The sequence below is a fragment of the Pan paniscus genome, chromosome 2 (assembly GCF_029289425.2).
Source record: "Pan paniscus chromosome 2, NHGRI_mPanPan1-v2.0_pri, whole genome shotgun sequence".
Lineage (NCBI taxonomy): Eukaryota > Metazoa > Chordata > Mammalia > Primates > Hominidae > Pan > Pan paniscus.
In genome coordinates, this window is record NC_085926.1 from 111,413,107 (window position 1) to 111,432,830 (window position 19,724).

General features: G+C 37.2%; 1 protein-coding gene and 1 long non-coding RNA gene across 8 annotated transcripts in view; one reads left to right on the forward strand and one right to left on the reverse strand.

Annotated features, from left to right (window-relative positions):
* CFAP44 (cilia and flagella associated protein 44) overlaps nucleotides 1-19,724 on the reverse strand; it is a 155,304-nt gene that overhangs the window by 127,096 nt on the left and 8,484 nt on the right. For 6 of the 7 annotated variants that reach the window (XR_010111448.1, XM_003825105.6, XM_063602503.1 and 3 more), the window contains 4 exons: nucleotides 16,919-17,023; nucleotides 10,547-10,699; nucleotides 9,484-9,637; nucleotides 3,378-3,540 (listed from right to left, as the gene is read on the reverse strand). Coding sequence is in view for 6 of the 7 variants with exons in the window: in XM_003825105.6 (XP_003825153.4) it covers nucleotides 3,378-3,540; nucleotides 9,484-9,637; nucleotides 10,547-10,699; nucleotides 16,919-17,023 (575 nt within the window). In the remaining variant the exon portion in view is untranslated. The remainder of the gene's footprint in view (nucleotides 1-3,377; nucleotides 3,541-9,483; nucleotides 9,638-10,546; nucleotides 10,700-16,918; nucleotides 17,024-19,724) is intronic. The other variant, XM_063602499.1, reaches the window with a different exon arrangement.
* LOC134729900 (uncharacterized) lies at nucleotides 23-12,421 on the forward strand. Its single transcript, XR_010111449.1, has 3 exons — nucleotides 23-688; nucleotides 10,917-10,968; nucleotides 12,253-12,421. It is a non-coding gene; the product is annotated as an uncharacterized LOC134729900 (long non-coding RNA).

Here is a 19,724-nt window from a genome sequence, read left to right on the forward strand (position 1 = left end):
TTTCACCAAAATATTAAAAGAAAGATTTTTGTATAAATAGTCTGATTAATGCAGTATTTAGCATCCATTATTTAATAATTTATTAGGCTTTACTCTAATAGAAAACTCAAAAATGGGCATCAGATAAATATTTAATGATGGATACAATTGAAACTGAAAACTAGAAGAATACACATTTTAAATTTTACTTTAAGACAGCCATTTCTAACTCTACAATTTCTTTAATTGCCATTGGAAGAGCTAGAACAATGGTTCTCTATCTTCGATGTGCATCAGAATCCACTAAAGAACTTATTAAAATATAGATTGCAAGCCCTAACACCCAGAGTTTCTGACTTAATCTGTCAGGCTGGGACTCAAGAATTTGCATTTACATGTCTAATAAGGTAATTTCTAACTGCGTGATTTACATTCTAACAAGGTGATTTACATTTCTAACAAGGTGATGTTGATGCAGCTAGTTTGGAGACCTTGCTTTGAGAATCACTGAGATGAACTGTCTACCCTACATATAAATCAACCTAAATTTTGTATAGAAAAATTCATGGAATGTATGGGATTCTTGTTTCCAGACCAGGTTACATCACAATTTTTAAAATTTCACTGTGGAAAAAGTTACAAACGAATGTAAACTTACCAGAAGTAAGAAAGATATAATATTTCCAAACCAGACACAGAGGAAAATACAGTAAGTATGCCCTGGATAAACTATTTGTGTCAGTATTTTCAAAGATAGCCATATAAGTTGGATAAAATAGTATGGTCATTTCTGTTATTTTTGTCTATTGGTAAGCCAAATGTGTAGGAAGGGTAAATGGCCAGCCAAAAAATGAAAATAAAAATAAGCTGTTATAAGGATAAGCTATTTAAAACACATATTATGCTTATAAAATTCTGTTTTCAGATATTATTTCACATCTCCTGATTATATATAAGACAAAGAGCCTGGTTCTCAGATATAGATTGCTAATCCTGGTACCCAAGATAACATTATTTCCTTTAAATTTTATACCAACCTTGTGAGCTTGGATACCATTATTATCTCCATCTTATTGATGAGTAAACTGAGGCACAGAGTTCAAGTAACTTGCCTGCAGTCACACAGTCTACAATGTGTTAAGTGTAAGAGATAGGATTCAAGCCAAGTATCAGAGTCAAGAAGCAAACGGGCCTAAGAAATAGTAGATCTCAAGGAGGTGGGGGACATGGATTAAGACCATATCTATCTAGATTCCCATTTGTAAAGAAATATGGTGTAGAACATATGGTCAAAGAAATCTGGATGAAGATTCATGCAAATCCTTTACCCTTCTAGGTCTTGTCTACAGTAAATTAAAAAGTTTCTGCCTCATATTGGAAACTGCTGTGGGGTTGAGTTTGGGAGTTTTATTTATTTAATTATTTATTGAGACACAATTTATTTATTTATTTATTTATTGAGACAATTTATTTATTGAGACTCTGTCACTCTGTCACTCTGTCACCCAGGCTGGAGTGCAGTGGCATGATCTCTGCTGTCTGCAACCTCTGCCTCCCAGGCTCAAGCAATTCTCATGCCTCAGCCTCCCAAGTAGCTGGGATTATAGGTGTGCACCACCACACCTGCTAATTTTTGTATTTTTAGTAGATACGGGGTTTTACCATGTTGGCCAGGCTTGTCTTGAACTCCTGGCCTCAAGTGATCCACCCACCTCAGCCTCCCAAAGTGCTGTGATTACAGGCAGGAGCCACCGCGCCAAGCCAGGAGTTTTATTTTTGGTGAAGACCTGGAATTAGTAAATCATTTACTTTACACTCAACATAGAGGTTCACCCTACCTTTTCCAGGTAGGGTGCCCAAACACTTTTCTCATAGGTTTCTCATAGCCTTGCTAAAGTATTTCTGAACCATAACTGGATAACTGTTTCAGAAAAGATGAGGTAACATGGACAGTGGAGGCAAGGCCTCTGTCACTACCCAGGCTTCAACAGCTCCAGCACACATGAAGAAAAGGCCTTGTGGACATAAAACTGCTCAACATCCAGGTGGATGAGGGTTAGGATTAGCTTTTGTTTTTTTTGTTTTTTGGGGTTTTTTTTTGAGACAGAGTCTTGCCCTGTCGCCCAGGCTGAAGTGCAACGGCATGATCTCAGTTCACTGCAACCTCCACTTCCCAGGTTCAAGTGGTTCTCTGCCTCAGGCTCCTGAGTAGCCGGGATTACAGGCGCGTGCCACCATGCCTGGCTAATTTTTTGTATCTTTAGTAGAGACAGGGTTTCACCATGTTGGCCAGGCTGGTCTTGATCTCCTGACCTCGTGATCCATCCGCCTCAGCCTCCCAAAGTGCTGGGATTACAGGCATGAGCCACCGTGCTTGGCCAGGATTAGCATGCTTGACCACACTACACCTCTGACTACTGTCCTCAAACCAAATTATTTTATAACAAAATATTAAAATAGAAATTTAAAAACTATTACTGCCATAAAGTAATAGATAAATATGTGATAATTAGATGTTTCTTGGTCCCCTGCAGATGGTGTGGACCTCAGGGCTCCTGAAACCTCATAGGCTCCGACTGACTTCCCTCCACAAAATCCACGACCCTTACGTTGGGCCCATGGCTATCTGCACACAGTTATTGCCACATTATCATGTACTTGTGTGTCTAGTTTTTTTGTTTTTCTTTTTACAAATATAGGTCTTGTCTCTTTAGATGGATTTTAAACTCTGAATTCATATAGGTCATGAGTTCTTCTTCATTTAAATTCCCCATTATATGTTCTGTGTAGTGTTGGATGCACAGTATTACATAATAAATTATTGCTGAACTTATTAATTAGTCTTATAACAAACTCTCCGAGGACATGGACTTTTATCATGTATACATACTATATATAGATAGATGATCAAGAAAGAAACAAACATGATAGTATCTTTCACTCCATATATCTCAACATATCCTGTTTCCATAGTCAATCTATGTCTACATCCTATGTGTGTGTCTCACATTTTCCTCACCTTCTCCATTCCCATGGCCATGTGCCTGCTTCAGTCTTCACATTAAGATTCTTTAAAATCTCCTCACTCATCTCCACTTCTAATCTAAATATGAAAAACTTGCACGACTACGGGGAAGTCACCTAACCTCTATAAGCCCATTTCCTTATCTGCAAAAAGACATAATAATATTATAATAGTGCACAGAGGTAGTGACAGTGAATGAGTGTCTGTAATAACTGAATTGAAAATGCCTTGGAATAAAGACAGCTGTGCATCTCATGTGAACCCACAATACTGTGCATGGTGTTGGCATCTAACAACCATGTTGGCTGGTCCACAGAACAAGCAAAAAGATAGGGTTTTTTGGGTTTTTTTTTCTAATTTATTGAAGGCATACCCCAATGACGCCAATTCCTTCACCACTGCTACTTCGCAGGTAGATCTGTTCCTTGGTTTTCAAATTCAGAAAGATCAGTTGGTTCCCAGCTATGTATATGGCGATACTGTCGTCCAGAAGTTGTAGGTTGGCTCGCTTTCTACAGTCATAACCAAAAGAATGTCTGAGGGAAAGTTGCTAAGGAAAAGAAGTGAAAAACAATACCATCCTAGGGATTGGAAAAGTGATGAAATAAATTTTTAAATCTACACTCTTAGATGAAGATGTGAGGTTGAAGTAGTTGAATTTTACCCTGAAACTCATGATTTTTCTACATATTACTAACAATTTTGTTTTTAAATTAGGTGAGAAAAAAAAAGGCCTGGGCAGGAAAACAATAAACAAATAAATAAATAAATCAGGTGACTATCCCCATACTCTGATTTGGTTACTATTTTAATTTTCCTGGGGAAATCCTGAGAGCCCATTAATTGTTTTTGCAAAAATAAATAAGGTTAAACCTATTTGGGTACCACAGGCAGCAAAACTGTCACCTAAATAATTTTATTTTCCTCTCTCCCACTAAAACTAAATCATACTGTATAACATGGGAGAAAGTCTGTATCTTCATCACCTTTGTATTCACAATGCCTGTTAAGTTTGTTGACTAACCACAGTAAAAATATTACGTAGGCCTTTTCCTTGATGTTGAAAGACAAGATGCTTAAAATTCTAACATGTTTGTAAAATTTCAACACACCATTTGATAACATGATTATAATAAATTCACATAAATATAACTAAAATTTAATTCATATCAACAAATTATGAAAATTGATTTATAGCATATAAATATATATGTAATTAATAGACTAACATTTCTTTTCTGAGCTTATTAGTATATGTATTGGTGTGTAGGTAACTAGTGTGTGTGTATATGTATGTGTTTGTGTGTATGTATGCTATAGAGTAAAATTGTACTAATTCAAAATAGAGTGGGACCTAACTCAACTAAAGAGTTTCTGTACTGCAAAATAAACCATGAACAGATTAAACAGACAACCTACAGAATGGGAGAAAATATTCCCAAACTATGCATCTGACAAAGGGCTAATATCCAAAATCTATAAGGAACTTAAAGAAATCAACAAGAAAAAAATAACCCCACTAAAAAGCAGGCAGAGGACTTCAATAGACACTTTTCAAAAGAAGACATGCAAGCGACCAACAAACATGAAAAACGCTCCACATCACTAATCATCAGTGAGATGCAAATCAAAACCACAATGAGATACCATCTCACACCAGTCAGAATGGCTATCATTAAAAAGTCAAAAAATGAGAGATGTTGGTGAGGCTGCAGACAAAAGCGAATGCTTATATATACTATCAGTGAGAATGTAAATCAGTTCAGCCACTGTGGAAAGTAGTTTGAAGATTTCTGAAAGAACTAAAAATAGAACTACCATTCAACCTAGTAATCCAATTACTGGGGATATACCCAAAGGAAAATCATTGTACCAAAAAGACACATGCACTCATATGTTTATCACAGCACTATTTATAACAGCAAAGACATGGAATCAACCTAGATACCCATCAGTGGTGCACTGGATAAGGAAAATGTGGCATATATACACCATGAAATACTATACAGCTGTGAAAAGAATGAAATCATGTCCTTTGCATCAGCATGGATGCAGCAGGAGGCCATTATCCTAAGCAAATTAATGCAGAAACAGAAAACCAAATATTGCATGTTCTCACTTATAAGTGGGAGCTAAATCTTGAGTACACACAGACACAAAGACAGGAACGACAGACACTAGGGATTCCAAAGGGAGGGAGGGAGGGAGGGGGCAAGGCTGAAAAACTTCCTATTGGGTACTATGTTCACTATGTGGGTGATGAGATCAACAGAAGCCCTAACCTCGGTATCACACAATATATCCTTAAAACAAACCTGCATGTGTACCCTCTGAATCTAAAATAAATATATTTTTTTAAAAAAGAGGTATAAAAATCTAAGTTATATAAAACATCTTTTAAATGTATATTGTTAGTATGTTTAAGTCAAAATTAATATGCCCAAAATATAAATATAATAAGCAAGTTAAATGAGATCAATCTATGAAAAAAACTAGAGCTGACAAAAGAAGCATATCCTATAGTGTAGCTTAAGCAGATAGATTCTTTGTTCACAATAATTTGTTGCTGAACATCAGAGTTGAAGGATCATTGGAGGAATTTATATTTCTTGAGCCCTTGTTTAAAAACAAATTCTGATTTTAGAGAATTCCACTTATTCATAACTAAATAATAATTTTCAGAGAAAGAAATTATGGAAAGTTTTAACAAGAAGAAAATGTAGAATGTAAAAAGAGAAGATTTACATTAATGCAATTTAAATTGTGAAATATAAACAAATTATAACCAACCACAAGCAGCCAATCTCATTACCAAATGGTTAAACTGAAAGAGAGAGATAAAGCATTTCAGGGTACTGGATCTGTTCAAGAAAAAGAAATTTTATAAATTTAATAAAGACATAAATGCCTAAAATTAAATCTTGTATAGAAATGTGAATGAATACGTGATCCAAAGATGTAAACGAAGCTATTCAAGCCTCCTGGAGGAAGTTTTGCCCACCGTTTTTTTTCTTTCCTTCAAACCACTGCTCTCACATCCCCTTCTTCCCCTCCTGTCTTTCCCTCTTCCCAGGTGGCAATATGATACCTCAGAAGGCTAAAGCATGTTAGTAGCTATGAGAATAGAAATTGGTTACCATCTCTTCACTACTTTAGATGAAAATTAGGAATTGGAGAAATTATCATTTATCTAATATTATTATCTTTAATTTTAGCAGGAAAATTCCCTTTTACACGCTGCTGCCCTGATAAAAGGCTCTTTCAAACCCAGAATGGATCAGATTGTAACTTCTCAAATTCTCCCCCTCTAAATTACAACTTACTGAGGGCAAAGACTGCTTCTCTCCATCTCTATTTCCCAGAATGCCTAACACACTGTCTTCAGCCTATTGGCTATTCAGGAAATGTTTGTTGAACTAATGAATTCATTAATTTGTGCATAACTGGAATCTGATCCTTCCTTTTTTTTTTTTTTTTTTTTTTTGTGAGATGGGGTCTCACTTTGTCACCCAGCCTGGAGTGCAGTGGCATGAACATGGCTCCCTGCAGCCTCAACTTCCCAGGCTCAAGAGATTCTCCCACCTCAGCCCCCCAAGTAGCTGAGACTACAGGTGTGCACCACCACACCTGGCTAATTTTTGTATTTCTTGTAAAGACAGCATTTTGCCATGTTGCCCAGGCTGGTCTCGCACTCCTGAGCTCAAGTGATCTGGCTGCCTCCTGAGCTCAAGTGATCTGCCTGCCAAGCCTCCCAAGGTGCTAGGAGTACAGGCCTGAGCTGCTGCGCCTGGCCTGATCCTTTCCTTTTAATCCCAGAAGACAGTGGCAGACCCTTAGTAGAGTTCTGAAAATCTTAAAATGTGTTCTGATGTACCTTCAGCTCCCTTTGTCTTATCTCACCCTCTCTTCTGGCTTGCCTCTTCTTAAATTCCTGTCAAAGACCTAGAGCTTTCAATGTTTTTTCATGGCCATCTAGAAACTTCACTTTAAAATTGTTTAAACACTGTTAAGTTCTGTATAATCTCTTTTAAAATTATACCATGGTTTAAGTAATACTTTATAAATGGCACATTTCTTGCTATTAAAAGAAAACTTTAGCCAAATTAAATTTAACAGAGTTTAATTGAGCAAAGAACCATTCAAGAATTCGGCAGCCTTCTGAGCCAGAGTAGGCCCAGAGACTCCAGCACAGCCACCTGCAGGAAGATTTATGGACTGAAAAAGGAAAGTGACATACAGAAAACAAAAGTGAGGTACAGAAATAGCCGAATTGGTTACAGCTTGGCATCTGCCTTATTTTAACACAGTTTGAACAGTTGGCCACCTTTGACCAAAACTCAGTAACTGGCTCAAGAGTAGGCTAGAGTCTAACTCCCTTTAGGTTATAGTTCACCATGTACAGAGAAACCTGGAGGCTGAATTTAAAGTATGTAAGGAGGCAGCTTTAGGCTAAACTTGATTTAACATTGCTAAAATTTAGAAGACATAAATTTAAAAACTGAAGTAGAGGGCCAGGCACGGTGGCTCACACCTGTAATCCCAGCATTTTGGGAGGCCAAGGCGGGCAGATCACGAGGTCAGGAGTTCGAGACCAGCCTGGCCATTATGGTGAAACCCAATCTCTACTAAAAATACAAAAATTAGCTGGATGTGGTGGTGCACGCCTATAGTCCCAGCTACTCGGGAGGCTGAGGCAGGAGAATTGCTTGAACCCGGCAGGCGGAGGTTGCAGTAAGCAGAGATCGTGCCATTGCACTCCAGCCTGGATGACAGAGCGAGACTCCATCTCAAAACAAAACAGAACAAAACAAAAAAGCAAAAACTGAAGTAGAATCAATATAATATATTAATAATCATTAAAGGGTTAATTAAAAGAGTACTTAGGGAATACCTGATGGCTGACTTGTTCTTCCTAGAATTCCTCACAAGATATAGAGATTATATATGTCCATCTGCAGAGAGGAGAACTAAATCTAATGGGGGCCATCCCAGCAAGGCAGAATTTTATTCAAGGCCCAAAAAGCTCTCTAGTGAGCCGTCCAAAAGTGGGGTAAGCTACTTTGTGATTTTCCTGGTGTTGAAAATGTTTAAGAAAAGGCTATAGTTTATACAGCCACCCATCCAGCATGAATAGAGATAATTCATATATTGGAATAAAAGTTAAGGTTCTTCTGACTCTGATGTTTAGAATTTAGGCATATTTGTCTAATACAGACCCTCCCATCCTGGAGCAGTGAGAAGGCAGTGCACTGCCAAACCAACTCGGAGTTTCTTCAGAGTACATATTCCCAAGTCCCTCTCCACACAGAACTAGCACAGTAGGTCCCAGAAGGCATCAGAGCATTGTGTACTTTAGGAAAAACTTCCAGGGGACTCTAATATACCACCCCATCCCATTTGGGAAAAAAAGGCTAAAAGAAAGCAAACAGCATAACTTTTGTCAGAAACTTGTCCAAAGATAAGGAAAAAAAAAAAAGCCATGAAGAGAGAAAATTCCAGGTTACAAGATAAATCAGCATGAATTAATTTAGTTACACCTGGGATTTAACAACATGTTCTATTTTTATGTTTTTATGTAAAAAGCAAAACTGAGTCAGGGAGTACACCACCCTATCTCTGTAAGTATTCCTTATGTAAGAGGCCAGTTGGTGGATAAGGCCACGTGGTGATAAGTACTAACTATCCAAAAGGGAAGCACAGTACATTGCCAGCTAAGGACCTCAATGAAAACTGTTTTCTAACTACCCGCATTGCAAACCTAACATCATAATGTGATGACAAACACAAAATCCCCTTGTCAATCATCCTGTTTCTACATATCTTAAAAGACTCTTATTCTCCAGACCAATTAAAACTTTATATTTTGTGCCCTGTTTCCTAAGAATTGTCTTCTCTGATAGCTCATCTGATATATAATGTGAAAGTACTAATGCCTTACAATGGACAGACACATAAGTGTTTCAAGAAGGGAAATTGATTATGTAACTTGACAGGCACTGACAAAAGTAAATGGGAAGAAGAAGCCTTCTGATTTCCTTCACTCAGATCTCATGAACTGCAGCCTTTCCACCTGTGCAAAGGACAGCCAGAAAAATATTTCTCTGTATGGTTATTTGGCATCAAACAAAAGCTTAGTTTAAATTAAGATCATGCATTTCTATCAAATCTCTAAGAATTCAAGCTTCTTAGAATTACCTAATATGGGTTGGCACACTTTTTTTTATAAAGGGAAGGTAGTAAATAGTTTTTGCCTTGTGAGCCAGATGGTCTCTGTCACAACTACTTATCCCTGTCCTTGTTGTGTGATGGCAGCCATAATAAACAAAATGTAAGCAAATGGATGTGGCTGTGTTGCAATAAAACTTGATTTACCAAAACAGGTGGGAAGGCACATTTGGGCTCCCTGGGCTATAGTTTGCTGACCTCTGACCTAAGAAATGAAAATCCCAAAATTATACATATTTAGCCAGGGTGGATACACAAGTGTGAGAAGATCCAGTGGTATGTTTGAATCCAGAGTCACAAAAGGCATCGAAGCAAGCTCCATATAATCATAGAAGAAGCTCTCTGATATTTTCTTCTTAACTTCCTCCTCTGCTTCTTCCACAGCTGGGGCAGGGGTTTGCTGAGGTACTAAAAAAATAAAATAATTTAAGAAGAGTGATATGGTTTGGCTGTGTCCCCACCCAAATCTCAACTTGAATTGTAGTTCCCATAATCTCCACATGTCATGGGAGAGACCTGGTAGGAGGTAATTGAATCACAGGGGCTGTTACCTCCATGCTGTTCTCATGATGGTGTATGAGTTCTCACAAGATCTGATGTTGTATAAGGGACATTTCCCTCCTTCACTCTGCACTTCTCCTTCCTGCCATTATGTGAAGAAGGACATGTTTGCTTCCCTTTCTGCCATAATTGTAAGTTTCCTGAGGCCTCCCGAGCCATGCAGAACTGTGAGTCAAGTAAACCTCTTTCCTTTATAAATTACCCAGTCTCAGGTATGTCTTTATTAGCAGCATGAGAACGGACTAATACAAAGAGTGTCTGGTGAATCCAAAATTGTATTTCCCAGAGACAGGAGGAATGTACACAGCCTGCAATACTCTAGCAGTAAGTACTACTACTGGCTGGAAGATAGGAAGCAGTCATCAGTGCGCATGGAAGGAAGAGCCATTATGCCCACGTGCATCAGGTGTAAATGCTGAGTTCTGGTCGGTCATGGCGCAACAGTCTCCAAGGGGAACTCCCAATTACTTCCAAGGGAAAGTTGAACTCCCACTAATCTGTAGTGGAGCAGTTTTTATACCTTCTTAAAACCCAGAAGAATGAGTATCAGAGTACTCTATGTGATCCTCAGAAATAAAAACCACAAGTCTAGGGCTGCTAAAGTACCCTACCAAAATATGTACTTGTCCTTTTATCATTCCCACACATATGTACATCCTGCACATTTTTCTTTCTATGGATTTATAACTCTTCCATTTGTCTGGGCTTTGTCTCTAAAACAGTGACAATTACTGACAGAAAACTAATAATACCTACCCGTAGTGCTTTGCAAATCATCATACTGAAATGAACTCAAACTTCCTTCCAAACGTTCCTCATCTGAGTCTTCTTCTAAATATGATCCTTCTCCTTCGTTAAATGTTTCATCTGTGTCATCTTCTAAAAATGTGTTATCTTCTTGAACAGGAGCTATTAAAATTTGTTTTAATAACTTCTAAATTTTGATTAAACATTTTCTTATTTCTAAAGTAGCTAAAACTTCCAATTTGCTTGTGCTATAGATGTAATAAACCTAATACATACTCAAAAATTTCTAGAAGAATCATTTTATTTGGTCAGTCTTGTAACTTTACAAAATAAGAAAGCCTTTTCTGTTTGTTAATCTCCATTTTCACTTCATTTTCAGTCTATTTCCTATCATTAAATACTTACAAGAAGAAAAAGATAAAAAGAAAGAGGTTAGTATGCTGCTATCATAATTTCAACTAAATTCAATTTTACTAACTTTTATAGGGAACCTGTTATGTTAAAGACAAACAAGCCTTATTGTCTTTCTTTCTCTGAGTATGCTGATTTCTCTTGGAAGTGATATCCCAGGAATAAGTTGGAATATTGGCTTTAGGACAAGCTGGGAATGAGAACTGGTATAGGAGTAAAATGGCCCCAGGTATAAGCCAACATTCAGATCAAGTGCAAACATGAGGATGGTTAAAATATACAATGCCAAGCAGGATGGGTATACTTTCATATAGGGCTAGGTGAACTTTCAGAAGAATAAGGAAGAAATGGCAAATGTACTACTAGGTACCAGAGCTACATAGTAGATCTGAGATGAGGCTAAAAGATTAGGAACAAAGCCCAAGACTAATATGAGTAAGATAGAAAAGCTGGGCCAAGCCAATTAGTTGCGGAACAGGGCAGAGTTCCTTAGGATGCGTGTATTTGGATGGCAAGAAAGTAATCCTGGGTGCCTAAATAGGCCAAACAGATTCCCCAAGAGGGGGCCCTGGAGAACTACTCTCTAATAATACCTTAGCTCTTTCTTGTGACTGTAGCAACCAAAGACTATTTCCTCATTTCAAGATTAGGGCACTACAAGTGTAACACTCCTAAATGCTGGGTTCCCCAGGAAAGGAGTTAGAACTGGTAGATAAGGTGATCACAGATTAACGAATTGAGAGTGAATACAGATGAAGGAGAAGACGTAATAAAAAATAATGGGTATTCTGAGCCTGGAGAAGGGTTGTGCTACTGACGGAAAACTAGAGTTAGGGGAAGAAAACTAATTTGGCAGGAAGTAGGCACATTAAATCAAGCTGGCAAATCAACACACTTAGGCAACTTTGTGAAGGCTGGATATTTCTCTAATTTTTATAATCCTAAAATAGACAGATGGAAGACTTATGGTTTGAAGAATAAATCAGTATTTGCCTTTCTATTCTTGGAAATAATCTAAAATCAACATGGAGAATAAATACCAAAAACATAAACTCCATTTTTTTGTATAACTAGAAGCAGTTAAAACCTGAAATCACAAATGGATGGCAGGGCTGCTGGCAAAAGGGCTGGCAAAATTAGTGGAGACTGAACAAGGATGGGTGCAGGAGGAAGCAAAGGAAGGTGACCAAGGAGAAAGGAATGCCATAACTGTAGATATCAAAAATAACCTGCTGGGATTTTTGGTGTATGACCCACAATTTTATATACAAGTTTCTTCCATTTTTTTTGTTTGTTTCCTCCAGCCAATGGATGTAGGAAGCTTTGGGACCTCTCCTCTCCAGCTATCTGAGAGATACTGCTTCCCGCAAACAGTTTGCCTCTGTGATTCTTATTTACCTCTACCTTTTCCATGAGATTGAGAACGCTATAAGAAAGCCTACAAATGCTATGGTTGCACATACAGAAAAATCCGTAAGAGCAACTTTATAAAAAATTTATAAGAACTAAATTATAATTTATTATAATTTTAAAAAGAGTTCAGCATGGTTACTGCATACAATAACAATATACAAATATTAATAGTAGGCATGTATACTTTGGCTATTATGAAGTAACTAGTACTAAGCTGCTTTCTTACTATGATTGTGGAATTACTTAGTTTTTCTTTAATTCTATTTTTGCTTTGTGTATTATGATGCTGTTACTAGGTGAATACACATTTATGATTATTATGTTTTCTTAATTGATCCTTTTATCTTTATGAATAAATTGATCCTTTTACCCTTATGTCACTGGTAGTACTCTTTGCCTTGAAGTCTATTTTATCTGGTATTAATATAGCCACTCCAGCCGTGTTATGCTTACTGTTTGCATGATGTATCTTTTTCTATCCATTTACTTTCAACCTATTTGTATCATTATGCTTAACACGTGTTTTCTATGAGCACCATATAGTTGGTTCTTGTTTTTTATTAGCCATGCTGATAATCTCTGCCTTTTTATATTAATGTTCAGTTAACTAATAATTAATGTAATTATTGATATGGTTAGATTTTAATAACATATGCTTGTGAAATTAACAAATAATATTTGATAAGTTATTTTGTTTTTCTCCTCCTACCTGTCCTTTTTCCCTCTTTTTCTCTTTCCATGTTTTCTTTTAGATTATTTACTCTTTAGAATTCTATTTAAATTTCTGTTGGCTTTTTAGCAATTCTGTGTTTTATTAGTGGTTGCTTCAGAGATTACAATATATAACAACTTTCCACAGTCTACTTAGAGTTACCATTTATTATAGTAACACGTATCTTTCAGCAATTGATAGAACAACTAGTCAAAAACTTAGTAAAGACATAGATGACCTGAACATCACTATCAACCATCCTGACCTGACATTTATAAAACACTTACACCTATCAATACAGGATACACATTCAAGCATACATGGGTCATTTACCAAGACAGATCACTTGCTGGGACATAAGACCAGTTTTAATACATTTAAATGGATTGAAATAATATAGAATAGATATGTTCTCTGAAAACAACAGAGGTAAGTTAGAAACCAATAATGATAAGATACCTTGAAAAAAAGTCCAATATTTGGAAATTAAATTACACAATAAAAATAATGCATGGGTCAAAGGGAAATCAACAAAGAAATTAGAAAAGTTTTCAAATTAAAATTTATTAAAATACAACACATTAAAATTGAGATATAGCTAAAGCAGTCCTTGGAAGGAAATTTATAGCTTTCAATACATATGTAAGAAAAGAACAAAAGTCGAAAAAAATCAATGACCTAAAGTTCCACCTCAAGAAGCTGGAAAAATAAATGAAAAAAAAAAAAACAAAAAAAAAAAGTAAATTAGCAAAGCCAAAATCTTAGTCTTTGAAAAGATCAACAACACTGATAAGCTCCTAGCTACACCAATGAAGAAATAAAAGAGAAACAACATAAATCTGCAACATCAAGAATGAAAACAGATCCTACAAAGTTATGTCAACAAATTTGACAATTGAGAAGAGAAGTGGGCAAATTGCATGAAAGATACGAACTTGCAAAACTTAGTAAAGAAGAAATAGAGAGCCCTCTATTTAAAAAATTGAATTCATGGTTAAAATTTTCCCACTCATCAAGAAAATTCCAGGCCCAGACAGCTTTACTGGTAAATTCTACCAAGCATTTAAGGAAGAAATAATACCAATTCTACACAAAATATTTTTGAAAATAGAAAAGAACAAAATACCTCCCAAAATTATTAAATAAGGTCTGCAATAATTTAGTCCTTTGATAAGCATCAGAAATCAATGCCTTAGTAACTAACAGTACTTCACCATCGTGAGAAATGATGGATGGTTTAGCTGGTACACTCGACCTAAATTTCTTAATAGAACTCAGAGATAGCAGAAACCTCTCGTTAAGTATGGGAAAAAGTCTACTCCAACTTCTCTGCTTGGGTGGAATACAAGGACTTTTATTCATTCTACATGAGAATCCCAGAGTAAAAACTTGCTGGATGTGCTAACAAGCCTGAGAGCAAAGCAAGGTTTCCAGGGGTGGGGGGAATGCAGCTATCAGGTATGAGGCTGAGCCAGGAGGAAGAGACCTCTTCATGCAGCAACAAGGTACAGGATGTTCAGAATGCCAGAAAATTATTTCACATTATCATTTGGGAGTCTAAGACGTATGATATGTGAACTAATTAATGAGCTGAGCACTGGGCCAGGTCACACTTGAAAAGGTCTGCGCCTAAGAGCATCTGACATAAGGAAGGCAGGTCCTGAAGGCAATGCTAGACAAAGGGTCATTATCATTAAATCCATCAAGGGAAAGTTGAGAGTAGCATCCAGGAAAACACTGCCGAGGACTGGAAACCAACACGCAGACAATCCTGTGTCAGAAATGTAGGGAGTACAGAAACATGAAAAAGGAAAAACAAGGGGGGAACAAACTAAAGTTTCTGAAGTAAGCGATATAATGATACTTTTTGGAAAGAACTCTAGTGGTGGTGTGGAGGGAGATCTGGACAGGAAGACTGAGGTAGAAATCCATGTTGCAAGAGTCTAAACCAGAGAAGACAAATGCCTAAAATAAAATGTAATGTGGAGAAACTGTGGATTTACAAGACATGTCTGCGATAGATTAAAAGAATTTAATGCAAATTTTGCGTGTGTATTGATTTTCCCAGGACCTGATCTTCTCTAGGTGAAGAGTCAAAATTAAATTTCTCAAATCATATTTAGGATTAGAACCTTAAACAGTCAAGATTCCACTAAGATACCTAACATCGTGATAGTCAGTCAGAAAGAGCCAGCCATCTTTGAAAAATCCTAGTTATAAAATTCCTCCTTTTTTCTTCCATTGCGGTCTATGAAGTCCTTCCACATGTTATGCAATTTAATTCCCAAGTGACTCATAATTGTTTTAATGGGTGAGAAAATTGAGGCTCAGAAAGATGTGGTAATGTTTCCAAGATCAAGCATCTCTAAATGGTAGATCCAGGACTCAAAACCAAAGTCCAGGTCTCTTTCCACTACATTGTATCAGAAAAGTCCATATAAGACTTAGTAGCTCTCACAGGAGAACTCTAGACCAGACGTGTGGATAGGTTATTATCAACTTGTGTGCCAGGAGCTGTGATAAATAAGTAAAACACAGACAGCTCTTAAGGAACTTAGAGCTTTGTAAGGGAGTTGAACAAGTAAACCATTTCTGTTCTATAAACCCAGATATGCACTATTTAAAAATTATTTTGCCCACTTTTTTGACTTTTAGAAAATTATTTTTAGTTTTGTTGAAGTACATGCCCATAACTTAAAAAGTCAAGTAATGCTAAAAGACTTGTCTTTTAAAATACTCAACTTTTCCCTGCTTAACAGCCTTCTCTATCTCTCCAGAAGAATCACTTTTAGCTTTTAATCTTTTTTCTTCTGATATTTACCTCCATATATCTAAACAATATGGATATACTGCTCTCTCTAGCTACTTTTAGACAGTGTTTATTATGGGAAGATGAAGAATGTTAAATCTCTATCACCACTTGCTATCTCTCCACCCTTGCAATATAATCAAAGCACAAGAAAACTATAGTGAAGTCCATGCTTACTGTTTTTAGTATACTGCCTTAATAACACTCATTCCTGAGTTAAGAATGTATTATTTTATTTCCTTCTTGAACAACTAACTCGCTTTTCTAAAACTAATACCTCATTTATTTTCACTTTTTAACTTTCTGGAATCTCCTGATAAATATTCCCACATCTTGTCATAGTTCTATAAATTCCACTCAGTTCAATTTTCTATATGCATCTATCAGATAATCTATTATTTAACATTTTTAACTTTCTTGGAGGTGAAAATTCTCCTTTCCTTGCTTCAGTATAATTGTTCTCTGCATGGCTGCCCAGGTGTCATCCTAGGCATTACCTTTACCTTATTTCTATTTTTGAATCTCCTATTTCCTGGACCATATGTAGTCCTTTTTCTTTGCTAACTCCATCATTTTTATGGAGCCCACCTTCCTACAGCTTTCTGGGAACAGGGAGTATAAGATCTATTTTGGCCCAGCATGGTGGCTCACGCCTGTAATCCCAGCACTTTGGGAGGCAGAGGCAGGTGGATCACCTGAGGTCAGGAGTTCGAGACCAGCCTGACCAATATGATGAAACCCCATCTCTACTAAAAATACAAAAATTGGCTGGGTGTGGTAGCAGGCGCCTGTAATCCCAGCTACTCAGGAGGCTGAGGCAGGAGAATCACTTGAACCCAGAAGACGGAGGTTATAGTAAGCCAAGATCGTACCATTGCACTATAGCCTGGGCAACAAGAGCAAAACTCCATCTCAAAAAAAAAAAAAAGATCTATTTTATAACATCCTGCTCTTTCCATTCTACTATAAAAATTAATTATTTAAATGTTTACCTAAGTTTAATACTTTTAAAAGTATACACATTATCTTTACTTACATCTTGATTCTGATTTAGAAGACCTCAGAGACTTCTTCCCATCACTCTTTGATGTAACTGATTTCTCCCCATCAGTATCCTGATCATCTGGTTCCTTCATTTCCTCTGTAAGTACAAAATGGGGATGAGATATGGATAAAGCTGTAAAATTGAAACTAACAGATTTCCCCCTAACAAATTTCATAAGCACCAAACACCATGTGTGTCAATAATCCTTGTTTGCACAGGATCCAGGATGACCCACCAGTAGGAGGGTGCAACTACCACCAGAGACCTCTGACCTCTGCAAGACAGCTAATTATAATCACAGATTCTCTTTCTCTAGGTAAATTGTCATTGTGGTGCACTTTGGTTTTCCAGAGGTCCACTACCAAAGTTCATCTTTTCCCCAAATGCTTCACCATTAAAATTAACCTTCTGCCATCCTACCTTTGGTCCATCCCTCCCTCTTTCTCTATTTTCAAATTCCCTTGGAGTTACTAATCAATTTTAGTTTTTAAAATATTTTTTGAGCACACCTGCAGTGTATCAAGTCTTATGTTGGGTACTAAATTACAAACCTGGAGAAGAGAAATATGGTCCCTAACTTTATGGAGCTTGTTTATAAAGATAGATATTAAACAAGCAATTAAAAATAATGAGTGCTACAAAAAGGAAAATGGTACTGTGGGCATGTATAGCAAGAAGCCTAAAACATGATGGGGGGTTAGAGAAGAGGTGTTTGAGACATGGATGATGGTCAGGAGTTGGCCAGGCAAAGAATGTGAAAGATACGTTAGGCACATCAAAGAGGGCTGCATCTTTAAAGGGCTGCAAGCAGTCTATTGGCCAGAGTGGGAGAGTAAAATGGATAGTGAAGAGAAGGTAGGTATCATATCATAAAGTTGTCTCTAAGCTTTGCTAAGAAGTTTATACCTTATTTCCTTGACAACTGAAAACCATTAAAGGGTTTTAAAGAGGGGAGCGACACAACAGGTTTTCTCTGCCCTCTGTCTATATTGCAGCTTTTCATATATTTGAAAACACCTTCCTTCTAAGTCTTCACTTCTCTATACTAAACACCCTATGTTTCCTCAACATTCTTCTACGATATGCCTGGCAAGCAGAATGGAACACTAGTTCTATTTGGATCAGATTTATAGTTAGATTAGGGTTTGAATCCCAGTACTGACATATAACTAGCTAACTATACTTTATATGAATTCCCCAACTGTAATGGGAATGAAGAAAAAACTTTTTACAAGCCTGCTATGAGGGTTACTTAAACTGCCACACTGTTATATCTTCCTGGTCTCTGAAGATAGACTGGTATGCCTAAAGCAGATATGGTACACTACACGATCAAAGGACAAAGGAGAGTGTATTATGATGACTGTCTCCCTTCAAGTGGGCACTAGGGTTCATTCCATGTTTTCCTGCAGTGACATCATAATGATGCCTTCTTTTGATACGGGGGATAACAGTACATTGTCTAAACATTTGTATTATAAACTATGATCGAGAAAGATATAGACCGAGCTCAGTGGCTCATGCCTGTAATCCTGGCAGTTTGACAGGCTGAGGCAGGAGGACTGCTTGAGACCAGGAGTTCAAGACCAACATGAGAAACATAGTAAGACCCCGTCTGTATTAGTTTGTTCTCACACTGCTAACAAAGGCATACCTGAGAATGGGTAATTTATAAAGGAAAGGGGTTTAATTGACTTACAGTTCGGCATGGCTAGGGAGGCCTCAGGACACTTACAATCATAGCAGAAGGGGAAGCAAACACCTCTTTTCTTCACATGGTGGCAGCAAGGAGAAGTGCAGAGCGAAGGGGAAGAAAACCCCTTATAAAACCATCAGATTTTGTGAGAACTCACTTACAAGAACAGGATGAGGTAACTGCCCCCATGATTCAGTTACCTCCCACCGGGTCCCTCCCATGACACATGGGGATTATGGGAACTATAATTACGATGGGATTTGGGTGGGGACACAGCCAAACTGTCTCTAAAAAAAAATTTTAAATGGCCAGGCATAGTGAGGTATGCCTGTAGTCCCAGCTACTCAGGAGGCTGAGGCAGGAGGATCACTTGAGCCCAGGAGTTTGAGGCTGCAGTGAGCTAGGATAGCACCACTGCACTCCAGCCTGAGTGACAGACCAAGACTCTGCTTCTAAAATTAAAAAAAAAAAAAAAGATATGGTCTAACATGATACTCATGTTATTAAATTTTGTATTTTGTACTTTGGAGGCATTCTTCTGGGTTACAAAAATAATGTTTTACTTTTTAAAAAGTGTATGTATGTGTGTGTGTGTGTGTGTTTTCCTTTCTTTTTTAGTTGTGAATCTTCCTTCCTCTCTCTCTCCATCCTTTCTTCCTTTTCTCCTTCCCTTCCTTTCTCTTTCCTTCCACCTAATTGTAGAATATATACCTTTTGGGGTTTATGGAGGGGGTGGGGTTAGGAATCAAACAATAAAAACCTGTAAGTAGCAAAATCTTTTAAAATTCACATTCTGTCATCCTTTCAGTTATCCACATCTCAACATCCACCCCAGCACTGTCAGAAAAGCAGTCTAGTGTGTTGGCCAGGGCTGAGAATATTTTCTATTCCTTCCAGTTTGGGATACACAGACTTGCTTTCTATGTTACTCTACAGTGAGTAACTGTTTTTTTTTTTAAATAAAGAATTATGCAGCCAATTCAGTTATTACAGAGGTTAGTTATAAATGACCACATACTGTGGGTAAAATTGTTTAGATACACACACACCTAAATATTATTTTCTCCCTTGCCTTCATAATTTAGGTCAATTTAGTTCTTA